Genomic DNA, 23,367 nt, shown 5'->3' with positions numbered 1-23,367 from the left:
AATAATTATCAGACAGTACCCACTTCTCTAAAATAATTATCAGACAGTACCTCCTTCTCTATGATAATTATCAGACGGTACCTCCTTCTCTACAATAATTATCAGACAGTACCTCCCTCTCTATAATAATTATCAGAAAGTACCTCCTTCTCTATAATAATTATCAGACAGTACCTCCTTCTCTATGATAATTATCAGACAGTACCTCCTTCTATACAATAATTATCACACAGTACATCCTTCTCTATGATAATTATCAGACAGTACCCACTTCTCTACAATAATTATCAGACAGTACCTCCCTCTCTATAATAATTATCAGACAGTACCTCCCTCTCTATAATAATTATCAGACAGTACCTCCTTCTATGCCACCATGTTTGTTGTATCTCGCCACTCTCCACGTCCTCTGTTTTAACTGATGTTGTTTCTTGGTTTTCTGTTAAAAGATTCAAAAGCCACCAAATTATACATACTGCCACAAAACAATTAAATTTCTTGATAAGAAATCCAAGAAAGCTTGTCATTTTATTCATAGAATTACTGTTAACGTGAATATGTACATATATATTGGCACACTTTACATAAACTCAATGTAAATTAATGTTTATTTGGTAAATATTTAAAAGAATTATTTTATCATTCAATCAGCTACAAAACATTCTTTATAGATAAAAGCTATGCAAAGCGTAGCATTTTTCCTTCTCAAGTGTAGGCATTTTAGAAGTTTCCCTCCCGTGACCTTCAGCTTCCATGTTAAACCTTGAATAAGAGTCCATACATTTGTCAAGGTTGTATTTACGTATATAAGTGCCACTGAAATCAAACATGAAACAGCCAAAATATTGTATGCAATTTTAGAAATTTCTTTCTAATGACCTTGACCTTTAACAATTTAAAATAACCTTCTTGAAAGGTTGGTAAAACTTGAATAAGATATGTGGTTTGATTTTCACACACAACAGCAAACCAACTAACACACACACAAACAAACAAACAAGGTACTGTATATCTCCTTAGCAACTTATCTGCAGATAGAGGGGGGGGGGGGGGGGGGGGGGGGGGGGGGGGGGGGGGGGGGCTCTACAATCTGGAAGGATCCAGGTTCTGCAAACAGTAATGGAGACAATTCTTTTTTATCCTATAAGGTTTGATGATGTAAAGGTTCATAGATAATTTACAACATGCACTTTGTGTAGGAATAGACACTCAAGTTCAGACACAGTGACAAAATCACTCATTAATCAACTGCAGAAAAACATTCAGATGCAGACATTAAATTCACAGCAAAAAGAATGATTGGTGTTAATGGAGTGAAGAGAGAGCACAAAAACTATCAATTCAATCTCTGAAAATTTGAAAAGTGTAAGAAGCAGTCAATGGGCTAGAGAAAATCTCAGTCAGGTTCAGGAGGGGTGGGGGGGGGGGTGGGGGGGGGGTCAACAAATCTACACACTGCCACATCATAAAATCTCAGAGGTGCCACAGGCCATTGTTGTCATACCATCGATGACCCATTCATAAGATCATTTGCATATACAAATAGAAAATAGAAACAGCTAAAGAATGACTTCAGGATCCTCTGTGTGTACAAGTCTTCATGTATGCAAATTGTATTCTCTTATTAGCATGATCAATTATGATAATCAAATTAGATTTGTTTCCTTGGTGTATGTAATTGTATTATTTCCTACCACCTTAGTTATTATTTAGTGGTATTGCAAAAATCAGTAAATTATCTGTCCCATTCAAAATGTTTCCCATTCTAAGATTATCAAATCTTTCTAACACAGTGCTTGGATATCTCTTTAATCAGGATTTCATGGACAGAGGTACACAGTAGTTCTATAATTGGTATGCTGGGAAAAAGACAGAAATCAAAAGGAATTATGATTACAGTTGGACTAAACTGAAATTAGTCATTGCAACTTAATTGTATTGAAGGGACTGAAAGCAAAATGTTTAAGGATAATCAAAAAAAAAATATTTGAGGAAACAGAAGTATACTAATCGTATATCCAATAGAATATAACTCAGTCAGAATATAATCACTTTATAGTACAGAGAATTGTCAAAATGACAAAGAGCAATAAAACAGGACAAAAGGATTTATAAAGACATTGAAATTATTTAAGGATATTCAAATTTGGTAAATAAATTCATCTTGGCAGTGTACCTCATTCCCTCGGTATTAATTTCTAACTTCTTACCCCTCTAATCTCCCTCCAATGTTCTACCTTTCCATACCAAGTTTATACCCCTTAAAATTTCCACTTCCTGCCCCATTCCATAGATCTCACTACTTGCCCCCATTCCATAGTTCTCACTTCCTGCCCCCATCTCATAGTTCTCACTTCCTGCCCCCATCTCATAAATTTCACTTCCTGCCCCTATCCCATAGTTCTCACTTCCTGCCATCATCCCATAAATCTCACTTCCTGCCCCCATCTCATAGATCTCACTTCCTGCCCCCATCCCATAGATCTCACTTCTTGTCCCCATCCCATAGATCTCACTTCTTGTCCCCATCTCATAGATCTCACTTCCTGCCCACATCTCCCTTAAACAAAACTATTCATTCAGACATGTTCTTTTCTTGAGGTGTAAAGTTGTAACTGACTACATAGTGATTTCCTACTGACTCTCCTAAAGTTTTGAAGGAATATATGGTGATTTCCCATTTAGCTGAATTCTGATGGGCAACGCTGCTGTCTGCAGTTTTATTGAATGCTACCCAGGGCCGCGTTCCTTGGCACCTCTGATACTCACTGTGGTGGGGAGTTGCACCTTCTTCGTTTTCTTCCTCATTTTCAGGGTCTATATCTTCTGCTTGAGTAATCCAGTCAAGATATCCCCGCAAGTCTTCCTCCAACTGTTTTTTCTCCCGCAGTTTCTGAAAATCGCCCCGAGCTTTGGCTTTTTCTCTTTCTTTAGAAAATTCACTGGAATTAGAATCAGTTATCTTTGAGTAAATATTTATGATGCTTAGCAGCTAGTTTATTTGTGCATGCACTCCTTTTGACACATCAATTGTTTGTCAAAAATTTATCTGCATATTTTCAGAACAACATTAACTTTCAGAACAATATTAGTTTATGTCAAAGAAATCTAAAAATAGAACACTTACCCACTAAGTACACCTAAAACTAAGTTGAGTACAAAAAATGATCCAATAATGATTAAACTAATGAAGTATATCCATGGCCAGCTATTTCCTAGTGAATCGTTTATCTGAAATAGAAATTTTCCTATTAATCATAACCTACGATGTGGAAGAAATATCTGTAAAACTCTCGTTTTTTTAAGGTATAGGGGGGGGGGGGGAATCTACATGGAAGCATGTGACAATTTGTACATGCAGTAGGGCTGTCTGTATGAGGATTATCACATGTTTCAAAGCATTTATCATCTTCGCATGTCTCAAACACATTTAAAAAATGTAATAAGTACATTTCAAACTGTTTCTAGTGCCTGAAAATAACCTAAACTATTCTTTCATTTTCAGAAACGTCACAGGTAAACGTACGTAAGTGTAATGTAATGATGATTCGTACCGCACTATGACGTAAACAATTTATCGTAGACTTATAAATAGAACATGATAATATATCACAATACCTACATTACACGTTCATGGATACATACATTAATGAAGATATCGTAGTAAGCCATCGTGATACATACATTAATGAAGATATCGTAGTAAGCCATCATGATACATACATTAATGAAGATATCGTAGTAAGCCATCGTGATACATACATTAATGAAGATATCGTAGTAAGCCATCGTGATACATACATTAATGAAGATATCGTAGTAAGCCATCGTGATACATACATTGTATAAGACATCTGTCCATCCTTCTAAGGTGATGCATTGGAATACTGTCAACATGGCTAATCCAAAGTTGTCAAAGTTGGTGATTCCGTCATTAGGTCCAGCCCAGTATTTCTGACACACCGAATCGTTTGGACAAGAGAATCCTTTCCCGCACGGATGGACGTTTGGGAGTGTCATGACAGAATCTTTAAATAGAAAGTCAGATTCAGTTCCAACATTATACGGACTTACTCGGTATCCTGCTATGCATTTTATTATTTCATAACATAACATTCCACACTCACTAGTAAACCAAAGTGTATCAGATTTAGATATAGCTATATCAAAGCTTTTAAATAACCCTTTGGTTTATCTTCTGCAAAATGGGACTAAATAGAGGATATTCAATGTTTTTGCTGTTGGATATAGGATTTATTTCACGAGTGAGACAGGATTTTTTAATAATATTATCAGGAGTGCGAAGCTCACATCAAAAAATCCTGTCTCACAATCAAATGACGTCGCAACAGTGTGAGAGAGAAAAATCTCACATGGCTGTCTCACATGGGTAAAGTTGATCTCACACTGGTGATAATGCGAGAGAGAAAAATCTCACATGGGTAAAGTCGATCTCACACTGGTGATAATGCAAGAAAAATTCCATATCCAACAACAAAAACACTGAATTTTCAGTTTATTACATTTTCTTTGGTTTTTCCTTCAGCACTTTTAGCTGCCCCTGTATAAACACCCATAGAGATCACTTGAACCGCTGAAGGACATGCGAATGAAGCGAGAAATCGCCATCTTGGTTCTTATGTACTTTATTGATTGAATTTGAAAACACAAGATGGAGTTTAAAACGAATCTTGATAACAGAAGATATGTGTAGGCTATATATATTGGCCTAATGTTTACTTCACAGCACAAGATCGACTTTTGAGTCGATCGCTCTGACGGAAAATACCAGAAATTTTAAATATATGCCTGACATCACACAAAATATGTCATGTACCAGAAAAAGTTATATAATTTGCAGTTTTTGCTTTTGTAAAAGTTTTAAACTACATCAAAACTTTACAACTGCCACAGATCCAGAGACAGATAGATGGACAGGCAGACCATAAATAGCAGACTTCCTGAACTTCCATCTTGGGGGGGACCCGGGTTAGAATAGGTCCTTCGTACCCCTTGCTTGTCGTAAGAGGCAACTAAATGGGGCGGTCTTTCAGATGAGACCGCAAAAACCGAGCTCCCGTGGCACAGCAGGTGTACGTGGCACAATAAAAATCCCTCCCTGCTCAAACGCCATAAGCACCGAGCATGGGCCTAAATTTGCAGCCCTTCACCGGCATTGGTGATGTCTCAATATGAGTGAAATATTTTCAAGAGGGACATTAAACAATATTCAATCAATCTATCTTGAGGGCATAAAATGTTTTTAAAAATGTAATAGTATTGAATAGAACCAGAGTTAAATGAACTTTGATGCATCTGAATCCAGGTCATTATTTGAATATTGTAGCCTCCAAGCTTCCCATAAGAGTATTTGAGTCATATAAACTTAATCTGTGTGATTGTCCAAAATAGAAGAGTCATGCACTCGAGCTACTGCCCGAATCTGAACAGAACCATTCAATGAAAACTTACTTGTTTCTTTATCAAAACATGTTTCATGCATGGATCCTGAGAAGAGTTCTAATCCGATGATGGCATATATAAATATGACAAAGATCACAAGCAAAGCTATATGAAGTAAAGGCACCATAGCACGCACAATCGCGTTCAGCACCACCTGAAGACCTGAAAGTACACCACAGTCGTCATTATCTCGCATTCAGCATCACTTGTAAACATGGAAATACACCATATATATATTATTATATTGCTTCAAAATACTTTTTCTTCATCAGAAACCAAACATTGTCTCATATCATATTTATCATGGTGGTGTGCAAGACTAACAATAGATTCAAATACTGCTAAGTACAAAAACCTCTGAATGAACCAATCATTGCCTGCAAAAAGACATGCAAAACACGACATTAGTTGATGTTAAAGATATACAAAAAACCTTGAATGCATTCAAACAAAACAAAAATCAGACTTAAACAACTACACATATCAGAAGTCTGATGTGCCATCAAATTAAACAGCATTATAATAAGAAATACAACTTAATTTTGTTCAGAATTTTCCTTAATCATTTAAATGCATGCTGCATAATCAATCATATATCAATTTGCCTCCATTAATCTGTTTCTCGTAATCTACATATCTATTCATTGAAAGCAATGGAGTTTCTCCTACTTTCATTTTCTGTACATATTCACAACAACTTACTTTTGTCCAATTTAACCAGTGGATATCATTGGACAAGTATTTATTGTACTGAACAATTTAAAGCCATATCAGAGAATATGAATTACAAACATTGAAAAGTTCTCACAATTCCAGCCTAGTCCAATCTGTATTTGATTCATTTAACAAATATTTCAATTATCTCAATAACTTCTGATATTTTGAAATTCCTTGTTACACAGCCATGCTTACAGCTTTGTCTTGCTCATGTTCATTTCCTGTAATTATGTCATGTGATTAACATGTGATCTAGCTGCTAGAATCGGAACTATAAAAATTAAGGTAGCATGGCAACCACTGAAGGATATAGTGTTTGATTATGGAAGCGCGTAATTCAGTGTACTGGTATTTTTGTCCATAGCTTTGGTGAATGCCTCAATATGACTTACTAAATGGTAGGTGTTGGAATATAGTAGCTATTTTGTTCGAACAAGGTAGACATCATATTTGAGCATGGTCCTTATTATGTTTCGGTTTGATCTGTATTGAGTATGGTGGTTAGCATGGTTACCGTATCTTATATGGCTAATACTTGCGTTTATTGGAATATTCTGTTTGAATATGGTAATTGGTGTGTTTAATATAGTTACTGTGTTTTGAGTCTATCAATTGCATTTCGATATGGAAGTTTTTGTTTTTAATATGTGGCAGTAATTGTGTTTGAGTATGGCAATGATTGTATTTGAGTCTGGCAGGTAGTGATTGTGTTTGAGTCTGGTAATGATTGTGTTTGAGTCTAGTAATGATTGTGTTTGAGTCTGGTAATGATTGTGTTTGAGTCTGGTAATGATTGTGTTTGAGTCTGGTAATGATTGTGTTTGATTCTGTGGCAATGATTGAATTTGAGTCTGGCAGGTAGTGATTGTGTTTGAGTCTGGTAATGATTGTGTTTGAGTCTAGTAATGATTGTGTTTGAGTCTGGTAATGATTGTGTTTGAGTCTGGTAGTGATTGTGTTTGAGTCTGGTAATGATTGTGTCTGAGTCTGGTAGTGATTGTGTTTGAGTCTGGTGATGATTGTGTTTGAGTCTGGTAATGATTGTGTTTGAGTCTGGTAATGATTGTGTTTGATTCTGTGGCAATGATTGTATTTGAGTCTGGCAGGTAGTGATTGTGTTTGAGTCTGGTAATGATTGTGTTTGAGTCTAGTAATGATTGTGTTTGAGTCTGGTGATGATTGTGTTTGAGTCTGGTAATGATTGTATTTGAGTCTGGCAGGTAGTGATTGTGTTTGAGTCTGGTAATGATTGTGTTTGAGTCTAGTAATGATTGTGTTTGAGTCTGGTAATGATTGTATTTGAGTCTGGCAGGTAGTGATTGTGTTTGAGTCTAGTAATGATTGTGTTTGAGTCTAGTAATGATTGTGTTTGAGTCTGGTGATGATTGTGTTTGAGTCTGGTAATGATTGTGTTTGAGTCTAGCAATGATTGTGTTTGAGTCTGGCGATGATTGTGTTTGAGTCTGGTGATGATTGTGTTTGAGTCTGGTAATGATTGTGTTTGAGTCTAGCAATGATTGTGTTTGAGTCTGGTAGTGATTGTGTTTGAGTCTGGTGATGATTGTGTTTGAGTCTGGTAATGATTGTGTTTGAGTCTGGTAGTGATTGTGTTTGAGTCTAGTAATGATTGTGTTTGAGTCTAGTAATGATTGTATTTGAGTCTGGCAGGTAGTGATTGTGTTTGAGTCTGGTAATGATTGTGTTTGAGTCTGGTAATGCTTGTGTTTGAGTCTGGTAGTGATTGTGTTTGAGTCTGGTAATGTTTTTGTTTGAGTCTGGTAATGATTGTGTTTGAGTCTGGTAGTGATTGTGTTTGAGTATGGTGATGATTGTGTTTGAGTCTGGTGATGATTGTGTTTGAGTCTGGTAGTGATTGTGTTTGAGTCTGGTGATGATTGTGTGTGAGTCTGGTGATGATTGTGTGTGAGTCTGGTAATGATTGTGTTTGAGTATGGTGATGATTGTGTTTGAGTCTGGTGATGATTGTGTTTGAGTCTGGTAATGATTGTGTTTGAGTATAGCATTATGTTTGAGTATGCTTGTTATCATGCTTTAGTAATGGTAGTGATTGTGTTTCAGTATGGAAGGTATTGTGTTTGAGTCTGTGGTGATGATTGTGTTTGAGTATGGTAATGACTGGTAGCACTACATGACTAATGTTCAGTGCATATGCCTGGAGGTTTTGTTATCAAAATATGTAATATCAAAAACGAATACTTTTGTTATATTTACAAATTGTACGCTACAGTCCTTTCTATCCAAATCCTTCACAAGACCATGACATGCTACCCTGTTACCGAGGTGGATCTGACAGGGCGTTATGTTGTGCAGTTCCTGTGGAGCCAGATTTGTCTGCCAAATAGTTATATTTCAATTGATAAACTGCTGCACCTGTCTTCAATCACTCAGAATTTGCTAATGTACTTTCCTGCCCACATATAACCCAGTAATCTGCCATTCCGTCATACCAGGCATAGTGTTATACACACGTCTGCTGCAACTCATCACTTCTGCCTTGCATGTAACTCACCTGTACTTTATTAGGGATATCTTCATTGTAAAAACAATTATTTGGAGATTCCAATCGATGCAGTTTTATTCTTTCACTTTCAGGAAAAGAGGCTTATATCATTGTCATATGATTACCACGAGTTTCATTATTCCCCCCCCCCCCCCTTTGGTTTTTTTTTCTTTCTTTTTTTAATAGTTTGTTTTGATAAAAGTTAATGTTAAATTTTAATACATACATTGTACACATCAGCTTCCAGCGTAGATAAACAAATCACAAAAAAAACCTAAAATATTCTACAACAACACATAGTAAAAAACAATGATTTGGCATTTTTAGAATTGCAGGGCACATCAGATCAGGCCATAATTCTACAGGAAGCATATCAATTACAGTGTTTATATAGACTATGTTTAGAAAGCCCTGCATACGTATAACTAACACATTCCTATTTCTATATATCCAATACTTTAGAGCACCGATTCTTTCTCTTTCTGTGATGTGAAAAGATATTCTTTACAATAATAATTATCTTCTCCATGTTTCTGAAACACATGTAAGGAGAGGAAAAAAAATTCGACAAAAAATAAAATTTTAACTACGTAATAGTAATTCCAACTACAAGAATAATTTGAAATGTTTAAGGAACATGTGTCAGAGGTATGTTTTATTCCATGTCTTACAGAGGTTAGTGTTAAAAACTGTATCAAATAGCTTGCCAATATATCATTAAAAGATTGAATTCTTCTTTAAAAAGTTGACTAAAGACCTATTCTGTCATGATTATAAAAAAAAAACTATGTATTACTCATAAAGGGTTAAGGTAGCGGGAAAATGATTTCAATAACTAGACTCTGGATCTATTCTACACTAAATGTAAAATTACAGGAAATCATTTACATTAAATCCACTTTATAAGAGTTCAACATGGAAAAAACTTAGTTTTAAAAACTAAAAACTTAAAACTCAGTAGACCATGCAAACTAAAATATCAATTCTGACATTTATATTCACTAGAGGGATCTTGGTCAGTCTGGGGGGATATTGTTCTTTTCTGGTCTCTATGATCAGTCCCTATGCTGCAAGTGCTAAAGAGAGACAGAACATCAAATACACAAACACCGAGATACTTACTGGGCACGCCTGAAACCAGACGTAGGGGTCGCAGAACCCTAAATGCTCGCAGGGCTTTCACATCAAAATTATTGATGTTCATTGTTGACAAGACAGTGCTTATAATACTGAAATAAAGAGGGAAGAGAACTACAAACCATGCCTACAAACAACCCATCGGCCATCGTGGTGGTTAATTTCAGGATATTTCTCTCTCCTGCAAAACAACCTAGCTTTGCCATCATCCATATAAAGCACCAAAAAAAAAAAAAACCAAACACACAAGCTGTATTTTGTGTTCATTAAAATTTCATTCTATATCCACCACTTTATTTTGATGCACAGCCTTGTAGATTTTTTGTTCACCCTACCAAAAGTGACCAAAAGAGCTACAGGATCTGCACAGTAGATTATACAATGATTGTTAATAGCAGCAATAAAACCCTCCTCCAGATCGCAAGCAGTAAAACAGAAAAAAAAGATACATGGGTTAGATGATTAGTGCTGTCCAACATGGCTACTTCCCACAATATGCTGGTTACTTACTAGGGGCTCGAGAGACCAGTCGTAAGGGTCGAAGAACCCTGAAGGCTCGTAATGCCTTAACATCGAATCCATGAATATTGAATAAAGTAAAGATTGGTGTTATGATACTGAAATCAAAAGAAATTACAACATCATTTGAAATCAGTTACAATTTATTCTGAAATTGCACGAGGGCAGGTGCCTGAAAATAAAAAATACACGCATGAAATCCATAGACTGCATCCAGACACTTTCAGGTCTTCCTGAAAGGAAAAGTTCTCATTAATGCAAAATTAAAAAAAAAGAACTTCAAGGAATTTAAAGAGCATCCATATATAATATAATTAGTTTCATTGTTACCAAGATGGAAAAATATTTTCTTAACCTTAGTTTATCATTTTTAACTTGATATATATATAATATATATATATATTTTTAAAATTATGTAATACGAAGATGTTTTAACAACATTCAGTGAAAGGAACTTTGACAAAATAACACACAATGTGTAATAATTAAAGGAGATAAAATAATTTCTGACATCAACATGAGCATACAAATTATCATAATTTCTTTTTTGAAATCAAGAGAACGCACAATAACATGTACACTGTATATGAAGAAGGGACAATAAAAAATTGTACGATGTTTTATACACACCTACATCTACTCCACATAAGGAAGTGCAAGGATATTAACTCATAACTGTGAAGAGTACTGGTGTCGATAGTATATTAAAATTAAAACTCCTTATGCAATGTATGTAATTGGTCTTCTCTTGTGTCCTGGCAACAGCTATATATAGTATCTATGTTTTAAATTCTACACATCTAGTCAAATATTTTCAGATTCCAATTACATGTTTTAGATATCTATCATTTACAATACCAGAATCAACACACTGTATATTGGATAATTTTGGCATCTATAGACTATAGGTGATATTTGGTGAAATCTTTTTTTTATATTTATAGTACAATCAACAAATACTAATGGCACCATGCTTTAAATTTTGGTGAATTTTCATTCCATACATGTTTAAAATCTAATTCATTGAATAAAAAAAAAAATTTGGTGCTGGGTGGGGGTGGGGCAAATTTTCTTCATCTACAAAGAATCCAAGAGTTCACCAAACTGACCCAATACACAGTATCTCAGGGGGTGATCTGATCGATGGATTCACAGACAACAATATACACATTACTAATGTAAAGAAAATGCCATTTTTTGATGTGTTAACTTTTCCTAAGTGCTATAATCAAAATCAGAGAATGTCACCTATCCTGAATGTGAGTAATGAACACACAGAATCGAGGCATTAGGCCCACAGAGCGGGGACTCAGAAACCTTCATTATGTCTTCTAACAGGGGGATTCATTTAGCTTCCCAGTTCTCTCCTGATAATTTCACACAATGAAGGAACTGTGATAATCTTCATTAAGTCTATAACAATTCATCCTTTGGAAGTTGAGCATAGTCTAGCTAGAATGGAACTATCCAATCCATAATATTGTACATGACTGCAAGAAGAAGTGAGGACTTGATCTAAAGCCATGATTCTCCATTATAGCATAAAATAACCTTTTCTCAGTTTCAACAGAATCAGATTTTGAATTTACAATTGGAAAAACAAAATCAAACTGTTTACTTGAAATTCTGTGATTTGATATACAGACATATAGAAATAAAATCTGGTTGTGGAAACTAAAGCCACAACATCTAGGAAATGATAAGACAGCAATTGCATGCTCTAAACTGTTGTACTCACATTATAAAGATTGTGAAAAGACTAACCAACAGAAAGAAAATCATTCATCATTGGACGGTCTGTACAGATATAGTCATATAATATCATAGCCATTTGGTGGGGGCTTTTTTCAAATTTTTTTTTACCAAGTATTTCTTTTATTTCCCATATTTTATTTTTACGAAATTTCTTTAAAAAGACTTATCTCCACATTTAAGGACCCCGATGCCCACAATACTAGTCCAATGAAAGAAAATCATTATTTGATATTAAGCTATGAACATTGCATTATGGCCTTCAATTTGTACATCATTTGGTGAATATACATGTACTAGGTATATTATAACATCAAAATAATTTAAATTTAATGTTTCATTATCTCCGACATGTGAAATACTTTTTTCCAGTTTTCTAAATTAAAATATTGAATGTTGAGGTAATTTAATCTATGAATTATAAAACATGAAAGGAAAAAAAATATTTTATTCATATATGCGTAATCTTAAGTTGTACACTTTAACAAAGACTTTCAGCGCATTTGAAAAATATTAAAAATTAAGAACGCTTTGAAATTTAACATTTAAGTTGACAGATGAATTACAGATTTCCAACAATTTGGCAAAGGTTGAATATCAATGGTATAGATCTATTAAAGACAAGTTTTAAAATACTCTACACTAATTCTATGTACACTACAAGTCATGGATATACAAATATAGTCACTTTCTTCTGAAAAACAAAAGTCTCTACAAACCCTATAGTTGTTTAACTCATAAGAATGAAGATGTAAAATATCAAACATTTTATTAACGTCTTTGACACCCCCACCCCCCTCTGTTAAATTTCTATTAAGCTGATAAGGTTTCACATGGTATAATATATATATGTAAAACAAACTAAGCTTGCATGTAGAAAGATAGCGACAACCACATGTATTAATAAATAGAGAAACTATTAATGTTTAAATAATAGATATAACTTACCCAATAACTACAATTATAAAATCTAGGATGTTCCATCCATTTCGGAGATAGGCACCCGAATGTAGAACGAATCCGTACGCTATAATTTTCATAATGGCCTCTAAGGTGAATATAACTAAAAAAACATATTCCACTCTTTCCTGAAAGTATAAATTTTGAGTGATGTATCAAATATATCTCATAAAATCATTCAGTATTTCAAAATGTTAAATACACAAAATTCATCATTTGACAAGGTGATAGCAATCTATAATATAATCATTATTATAACAATAAAAAGTTCACATGAATCAGCTGTCACAGTAATGATACTATTGTCATCTGGGTACATGAATATGCAGCTTCTTTGACATTTTTGAATAAACAACATACTGTCCTATGTTTTATACAATTATAGCATGTTGATGAAATCACGAATTCCTCCGTCAATATTGACATACTCTCTGTGGGTGTGATAGATTGACCAACAATCAACATATAATTGGTTTCTTATTGTTCTTAAAAAGACATGGTTTATAATATCATTGTAGCATGAAAGGTGAAGATAATGAACAGTGGTCAATCTCATAATACAAAATAGAGAGTTGGGAAAACATGGACCCCTGGACACACCAGAGGTGGGATCAGATGCCTAGAAGGAGTAAGCATCCCCTGTCGACCGGTCACACCCACCATGAGCCCTATATCTTGATCAGGTAAACGGAGTTATCCGTAGTCAAAATCAGTGTGCCTGCAAGAATGGCTTAACAATCGGTATGAAACACGTCAGCCTGCTATGTTATTCTTTCAATCTATTTTTGGAAAAATGAATTTCAATATTCTATTATGTGGCATCATTTCGATTCATAGTCTTTTCTTCAATGAAAATATAACAAATTCTCTTATCATGTTGAATTTGGGAGGAGGAAGATCAGCAATAAACACACACACTTACCATCAAATCTTGAATTTAATGGTGGCAAAGTGTAGGCACTACGGTCATATATGCTTTGAAGAATTTGATACAAATTCGCAGTTTTGAATAAACAATCATGATAACAATTACAACATTCCTTGGCAATATGATTCTTATTATAATACAAAGTATTGAATATGACCTTTTTGTATATATACCTCCTGTACATGTAATATAAATTTTGAGATTTAATATTCACATTTATTGCTAGCTTTGGATAAAAATAATCCTTTCTCTAAATCTGCATCAGGATATATTATAGATATGTGAAATCCTTTCTCTAAATCTGCATCAGGATATATTATAGATATGTGAAATCCTTTCTCTAAATCTGCATCAGGATATATTATAGATATGTGAAATCCTTTCTCTAAATCTGCATCAGGATATATTATAGATATGTGAAATCCTTTCTTTAAATCTGCATCAGGACATTATAGATATATATGGAATGTGGAAACTATTTGATATCTACATTAGAAGCATGTTTTGTTTTGTTTTTTTGTTATTTAAATAACAATTCTTTATGTATATATGTATAATTTCCTAAACATTAAATGTTAAGCATATACATTATCAAAAGTTAATTGTGCATGGAATATGAAATGACTGAAATTATCTGAAGGATATTTTTCCTACACAATATGCTATATATATGCTTGTAGCCATGACTTCTATGAACATCACGATATGTTTGTTAACCATGTAGTTTGTTGATAAGACATAGACAAATGAACAGCCACATGCCCAATCCTGATTACAGGGGCTTAATTGTATAAAAACAAAAAACAAACAAAAAACTCGATTGTTTTAGTAATATGCATTAAACTTAAACGCCAAAAGCATTTACTAACGAGAATTCCACAAAGGTAAAATGTATGTGTGAAAAAACAAAAAAACAAATTTATGTCAAGAAAGAGTAAAAATATTAATGCTACTATTACCAAGGTCAGCAACAGATTGACATGTGATTTACTAATCATGATATTACGATGGCGACATCCTGGCAAAGCACCAATCTTCATGAAGTTTAAGTACGCAAAACTATGTTCAACGATTGTAATAGTACATTCTCCGTTTACCGATGGGTTTTAATTTGATCTCATATGCATAAAAAAACATCTTATCATGCTTTATGAAGTGTCATACTCTTTGTTTGACCAGGGGCTGTTTCAAAGACAATTTAGGCTGGCTGTAGTTGGGGGACCTTCTCGATGTCGCTGCATTAAATCAATAGCCTCCAATGCCATACTGTATATATCTATTCCAGAAGCGATCTGCCACGAAGCTTCCAGATTCAAAAACATAATGCAAACTAATCCTAAATGGTTGCAACAATCAATAGCTCTAACTGAAAGGCAATTTTACAGTCTACGCATCATCATTAGGGGCTCTCCACTACATGGGGAATGTCTGAAAATTATATCAGGTGTCATATGAGGATGGTAGATTTAATTCATCATAATTATATAAAACACAAGAATTTACAATAATTACATGTGCAGTCCTCACTTAACCCGATATCTTTCTATATTCCACCTTGTACAGTTGAGACCATATGAAATTACACTGCTACCAGCAGACGTAAAAAATTATTAATCTTTTGTTTTTTCTATCTCTCTCTTTTTAAATAAAGTTTTTGGGGACATGATGCTTCAGCTATATTTCTAATGACCGGGAAACACGTGCTTGGACAGCTGGAGGACATTAATGATTTACACAATGTGGAATGAATTCTAATCCTCGGTCTAAAAATTTTGTGAGATTTACACAAACCCAAATCCTTGGAGGAAAAAATTTCAAAAGGTTCCTCCAGTGAAATTCTCATGATTATGATATGTTCTAAAGCCCAATCAATGTCATTTTACTTTTAAAGAGAAACTTTTAGATCTTCTTTTATGGCATACAGATGATCACAATTGGGGGAAAGAAAGAATCTGCTGAGCGTGCACTCCTCACAGCTATTCCCTTAGATTAATCACATCAAATACTTGACAGGGGTCCAAGGAATACATCGCGCTCGGAATAATGAACGTAGCCCTCCGTATCCATGACATATCTAATGCAGACTATTTTTAGATCCAAGATTCAATTAGTACATTTAAGAATAAAAATCAACCCATTTATATATACGTGTACGTCGTGTGAGTGAGCTTTGCTTGTTTTTATCATTTGGCTTGTCGGTAAATTACAAAAAGGTCATCAGACTCTTCAAAGCAAGTATGCCACAGAGTGCCCACTTGACCACCACATTGCTGGAAGTCACTTACCAGTGCTACGTTGACCTCATTGGAATCTAATTTGGGGTAAGGCTGGGACACGGCTAGCGCCACACAGTTAGCAAAAATGGTCAAGAGAATGAGGTACTCGAAGGCTGTGAGAATCAGTTAAGGGAAATATTCCCTACCATCATATAATCGTGTAATTTCTTAAAATATAACTAGTACATATATATCATATATACATTATACATGCATCTCCCTGAAAAAGAATATTCCCTAGTCTCTGACATAATAACTCTAAGCTTAGTAACATTTCAAATGATGAAGATCATATAATGTATATATATGCAAATATCTTGTACTTTATAATGACACACTGCTGTGTGCCCTGTACACACTTTGAGATGTGAAATATCAGTATAGCCCCAAAAGGTTTTCCCCTGTAATATTTGAGGTTATCAGTATTGAGGGTGTTGTAATACCATGCATGTTGTGCAATATATATCACTGACTTCAAAATCAAGGTGGTATATTTTCTGATGGTAAAAATTTCAGTCCAACTTGGTGTCAATTATACAATTTAAAATGGAGGTTGCAATTGTGGTGAACTTAAGCTAAAAGTGGTCCCTTACATTAAGGGAAATGCAATCAGATCAATATGAAATATCAAATCATATATTTCTATTTAAAAAAGAGTTAGTGCATTGAAATTGTGACGGTCATGTTCGATCGTCTTTAACTAGGTTGGTAGGGCAATTGACTTGAGATTCACTGGGGTCTCCAAATTCAATGGTCCATTTGCATTATCTCTCTTCCTTTTATATATTTGGTGCAGTGACCTGCTTCTGATATCAAAAGGTAAAAATGTCAAGGTATCTAGAGATTGGCTTTTTTTAAAGGACTAAAGCATGGCCGTTTTTAAGGTAGAGATTGGCTGTTTTTAAGGTAAAGCCGGACTATTTTTAAGGTAAAGATTGGCTGTTTTCAAGGTAAAGCTTGGCTGTTTTCAAGGTAGAGATTGGCTGTTTTTAAGGTAAAGCCATAGCTGACTATTTTCAAGGTAAAGGTAGAGATTGGCTGTTTTTAAGGTAAAGCCTAGCTATTTTCAAGGTAGAGATTGGCTGTTTTTAAGGTAAAGCCTAGTTATTTTCAAGGTAGAGATTGGCTGTTTTTAAGGTAAAGCCTGGTTATTTTCAAGGTAGAGATTGGCTGTTTTTAAGGTAAAGCCTGGCTATTTTCAAGGTAGAGATTGGCTGTTTTTAAGGTAAAACCTGGTTATTTTCAAGGTAGAGACTGGCTGTTTTTAAGGTAAAGCCTGGCTGTTTCCAAGGAAGATTGGAAGAACCTGGCTGTTTTCAAGGTATAGCATAATTGTCGTCAGATATTTAGAAAAAGGAATACTGTAATCAGATCTCCTGAGTCAGTTGGAAGAGTACTAAAAAACTAGAGTAAAGGGTCCCAGGTTTGAATCCCCTTATCTTGACTTTCCCTTCATGGTACACAATATGTTTTAACTAGTTGCTTTGATGTACGAGTATTATTATGATCGTGATTAATTATCAGTTAAGCTGTACAGCTTATCATGACATGAATATTAATATTCATACTCTTCACATGTCTAACCTCATCTACCTGTAAAGAGGTTTATCTCTGATCCAGAAGAGTCACTAACCCCCAAAAGCTGCTGGCGATCCCCCCATATATTATCCACATGAATTTTATCAGCATAAAATCACTTTGAAACGCTCTCTGATATAATGTACACCTATTGCCCCAAGAAATCATACAAATTTTCAACATCATTATATTGAAAGGACCCTCATTTTCTAGACTCATTATCACATTTATTTAGTAATTAACATCATTCTCAGTATATTCTGATTCTTTGTCTGGCCTGTGTATATATCAGTAAAAACAGCAGCAACAAATGTCTGACAAAAAAACCTCTTCCAGACAGCAAAGGTACAATACATGAACCTGAGCTAGGAGTGTCTGGCAGTCAGCCATTGGGCCCAGGCTCCAGCACTGAGAATGGCTCAGAATGCATTCTGTGATGTGTGGGAGGAAGTTTTCAAACATCCTCAGACAAAGTGATACAACTGCAGCATTTACAAGATAACAGATTGCTGCACTCATAGAACTGTATAAAAAAAAAAAAAAAAAAAATACCGTGCACCTCAGGGGCATTTACCCTAAAGGTCAGAGTGTATGTGTTAGGATCTTCCTGGAATTGAAATCAAGACCATTTCAAACAGCAAATAGCCCCAGACACAGCATCATTACTATGTCAGTGTTTCTTCATTGTGATCTGAATCCTCCAGAAGAATACCATGTTGTGAGAATGGCATACAAATGACAAGCACTGCGTGTCAGACGCACATCATCCTTATAGCTTCCTACCGAACTCTGACTGGTGCTTCATATCTATACCAGTACATGTTACAGGTACCTGTACACATATCTATACCAGTACATGTTACAGGTACCTGTACACATATCTACCAGTACATGTTACAGATACCAGTACACATATCTATATACCAGTACATGTTACAGGTACCTGTACACATATATCTATATACCAGTACATGTTACAGGTACCTGTACACATATCTATACCAGTACATGTTACAGGTACCTGTACATATATCTATACCAGTACATGTTACAGGTACCTGTACACATATCTATATACCAGTACATGTTACAGGTACCTGTACACATATCTATACCAGTACATGTTACAGGTACCTGTACACATATCTATACCAGTACATGTTACAGGTACCTGTACACATGTCTATATCTATATACCAGTACATGTTACAGGTACCTGTACACATATCTATACCAGTACATGTTACAGGTACCAGTACACATATCTATACCAGTACATGTTACAGGTACCTACACACATACCTATACCAGTACACGTTACAGGTACCTGTACACATATCTATACCAGTACATGTTACAGATACCAGTACACATATCTATACCAGTACATGTTACAGGTACCTGTACACATATCTATACCAGTACATGTTACAGGTACCTGTACACATATCTATACCAGTACATGTTACAGGTACCTGTACACATATCTATACCAGTACATGTTACAGGTACCTACACACATATCTATACCAGTACATGTTACAGGTACCTGTACACATATCTATACCAGTACATGTTACAGATACCAGTACACATATCTATACCAGTACATGTTACAGGTACCTGTACACATATCTATATCTATATACCAGTACATGTTACAGGTACCTGTACACATATCTATACCAGTACATGTTACAGGTACCTGTACACATATCTATACCAGTACATGTTACAGGTACCTGTACACATATCTATATCTATATACCAGTACATGTTACAGGTACCTGTACACATATCTATACCAGTACATGTTACAGGTACCTGTACACATATCTATACCAGTACATGTTACAGGTACCTGTACACATATCTATATCTATATACCAGTACATGTTACAGGTACCTGTACACATATCTATACCAGTACATGTTACAGGTACCTGTACACATATCTATACCAATACATGTTACAGGTACCTGTACACATATCTATACCAATACATGTTACAGGTACCTGTACACATATCTATATCTATATACCAGTACATGTTACAGGTACTTGTACACATATCTATACCAGTACATGTTACAGATACCAGAACACATATCTATACCAGTACATGTTACAGGTACCTGTACACATATCTATACCAGTACATGTTACAGGTACCTGTACACATATCTATACCATTACATGTTACAGGTACCTACACACATATCTATATCTATATACCAGTACATGTTACAGGTACCTGTACACATATCTATACCAGTACATGTTACAGGTACCTGTACACATATCTATACCAGTACATGTTACAGGTACCTGTACACATATCTATACCAGTACATGTTACAGGTACCTACACACATATCTATACCAGTACATGTTACAGGTACCTGTACACATATCTATACCAGTACATGTTACAGGTACCTACACACATATCTATACCAGTACATGTTACAGATACCAGTACATGTTACAGGTACCTACACACATATCTATACCAGTACATGTTACAGGTACCTACACACATATCTATACCAGTACATGTTACAGGTACCTGTACACATATCTATACCAATACATGTTACAGGTACCTGTACACATATCTATACCAATACATGTTACAGGTACCTGTACACATATCTATACCAGTACATGTTACAGGTACCTACACACATAGCTATACCAGTACATGTTACAGGTACCTGTACACATATCTATACCAGTACATGTTACAGGTACCTGTACACATATCTATACCAGTACATGTTACAGGTACCTACACACATATCTATACCAGTACATGTTACAGGTACCTGTACACATATCTATACCAGTACATGTTACAGGTACCTGTACACATATCTATAGATACCAGTACATGTTACAGGTACCTGTACACATATCTATACCAGTACATGTTACAGGTACCTACACACATATCTATACCAGTACATGTTACAGGTACCTGTACACATATCTATACCAGTACATGTTACAGGTACCTACACACATATCTATACCAGTACATGTTACAGGTACCTGTACACATATCTGTTGAGAATGTACCTAGTACTGGGAATCTTTTGTTTCTATTACTGACAAGAATTCTGATTCCATACACAGGAAATGCTAGAGTTGTCCCTGATAGAATTAACATCTCCAAATCTTATGCAACTCATGTCTCATCCAGGACAGGGTCATATTCAAAATACAGAGTTCTAAAATATGTGTTTTAATTTAAGCTTTTGTGACCTTAAGATTTAATCAATGGCCTTTACTAATTTAGAAGAATATATGACACAAATGGCCTTTATTAAAGGATATGACACAAAATGGGTCATAATTAAACTTGGGAGTCAAGATTGAGTCATACAACAGGCTCTGGACAAAAAAGAACAAAGTCACACAATTTATAACACCTAACAACAAATATCAACAAGACTCTATGTTCACCTAGAACAGGAGGAGGGGGTAGATTAGAGGGGGCATGGCTTTATTGAATTTACTCTACATAAGGGGCATGCAATTGTTGGACCAAACTGAAGCTTTGTCATTTTTTCCCCCGTTTAACTTTAAAACATATATTTCTCGTACAGTATTAGTCATACATGATTTTGACCCCCCCCCCCTTCTGACTGTAACCCCAGGTCAAGCCAAGGTTTCAACAAAATTGATTTTATACTACAGCAGGATGCTTGCATATTGTTTTCCAAAAGCATAAGCCTTTCCGTTCTTGAGAAAAAGGCACAGAATTGAAAGATACCTTTTCCTACATATTCCCAGCCTATGAAACTTTAAACCCCTTTATTCGGTCCCCATCCTGATGGACATCATGGTTTTAAAAGTCTTGTCATGAATCTACACTACTGTAGATCACATTTTATTGACAAGAATATCATTTACGAATAATTTCGAAAGATTATCCATTCACAATAGCTGTGTAGAGAAATGTCTGTGAAATGAAAATGCAGGGGAAATTTTCAATAGCTCAATGGAAGAATTACTTTGGTGCAAGGTATTGAGACAATTCTGAGATCTACATTTAAATCTAAAGGAAGCTGCAAAAGTACACTAGTCTAGTTTAATGCCTTCCTTTGGTGTAGGAGTTCCTACAAATACACTGTACCTCACAAAACCAGGCACCATGCATAATGAACGCTTTCTATATATTCATCATCAAAAACCACACATTGTCCTATTAAATGGAAGTTTAACAATAATAAAAACATTTTACCATATGAAACTACCTTAATTGATAACCCAAACCACATGACAATTATTTACTGGCACACGTGTGTCTGATTGGACTTTTAAAATGACATCGCATTATGCTCTGGTCTAGTTCTAGTTTTACACTCATCTCTTGAGTTCGTTATTAAGGATGGTCATAATTTTACACTCATCACTCGAATCTGTTATAAAGGAGGGTCATTTGAACAAACTCCATCAATATATATTGATGAAGTTATCAGAAAAGTTTTATTTGAAATTAACTTTGATGACCTTTTATTTTCATTCCCATTTCAGGGAACAGCATTAATGGAAATTCCAATTTTTGTGTATATGTACCTCCACACAAAACTGCCGTTATCCACACAGTAGCAATAAAATTAGTGTGACTATCCATAGGAACTGCTATTGTAGCAGTAAATTAGTGTGACTATCCATAGGAACTGCCAATGTGTGCAACTGTCCTTTATAAACATTCAACTCAATTATACTTCTCTATTCCTCAATTCAATTTTCACAGAGCATTCAATTACAAGCACTAAACCCAAAGTTGTGAAATGTTACTTAATAAAGACTTAAAATAAACAATGAGTCCAAGAAATCACAACGACAGTCCAACCAATCACATTTTTAGTGCTGTTTACGAATGATAGTTCAACCAATCACATTTTTAGTGCTGTTTACGAATGATAGTTCAACAAATCACATTTTTAGTGCTGTTTACGAATGATAGTTCAACAAATCACATTTTTAGTGCTGTTTACGAATGATAGTTCAACCAATCACATTTTTAGTGCTGTTTACGAATGATAGTTCAACCAATCACATTTTTAGTGCTGTTTGCGAATGATAGTTCAACCAATCACAAAAGAGATATATGATCAGAAGAGAGGTGTGCAGTGATAGCTCAACCATAACAAGAGAGGTACACAATGAAATTTCAACTAATCACAAGAGAGGCGTGCAATAACAGTTCAGCCAATCACAAGAGAGGTGTACAATGATAACCCAACAATCACAAATGAGGTGTGCGAAAACAGATCCAACCAATCACAAGAGAGGTACACAATGAAATTCCAACCAATCACAAGAGACAACAAGCAATGACAAGATGTACAATGATAAGTCCATCCAGAAGAGGTGTGCAATGACAATAGAGATGTGCGATGACAAGAGAGGTGTGTGATGACAATAGAGGTGTGCGATGACAAGAGAGGTGTACGGCGACGAGAGGTGTGCGATGACAAGATAGGTGTGCGATGACAAGAGA

General features: G+C 35.0%; 1 protein-coding gene across 25 annotated transcripts in view; it reads right to left on the bottom strand.

The window, feature by feature from the left end:
* The window catches only part of LOC125657024 (muscle calcium channel subunit alpha-1-like), a 93,104-nt gene that overhangs the window by 48,526 nt on the left and 21,211 nt on the right, over positions 1–23,367 (bottom strand). For 13 of the 25 annotated variants that reach the window (XM_056143832.1, XM_056143829.1, XM_056143842.1 and 10 more), the window contains exons 3-11: positions 16,283–16,388; positions 13,058–13,197; positions 12,096–12,116; positions 9,824–9,930; positions 5,473–5,625; positions 3,841–4,028; positions 3,128–3,231; positions 2,770–2,942; positions 361–439 (exon numbers count right to left, since the gene is read on the bottom strand). In XM_056143832.1, coding sequence (XP_055999807.1) covers positions 361–439; positions 2,770–2,942; positions 3,128–3,231; positions 3,841–4,028; positions 5,473–5,625; positions 9,824–9,930; positions 12,096–12,116; positions 13,058–13,197; positions 16,283–16,388 — 1,071 coding nt within the window. Of the gene's footprint in view, positions 1–360; positions 440–2,769; positions 2,943–3,127; positions 3,232–3,840; positions 4,029–5,472; positions 5,626–9,823; positions 9,931–10,348; positions 10,456–12,095; positions 12,117–13,057; positions 13,198–16,282; positions 16,389–23,367 lie in introns of those variants that run through there. The other 12 variants (XM_056143836.1, XM_056143851.1, XM_056143849.1 and 9 more) reach the window with 7 other exon arrangements.

The sequence above is a fragment of the Ostrea edulis genome, chromosome 7, assembly GCF_947568905.1.
Source record: "Ostrea edulis chromosome 7, xbOstEdul1.1, whole genome shotgun sequence".
NCBI lineage: Eukaryota > Metazoa > Mollusca > Bivalvia > Ostreida > Ostreidae > Ostrea > Ostrea edulis.
This window is presented reverse-complemented; position numbering and strand designations above follow the sequence as displayed.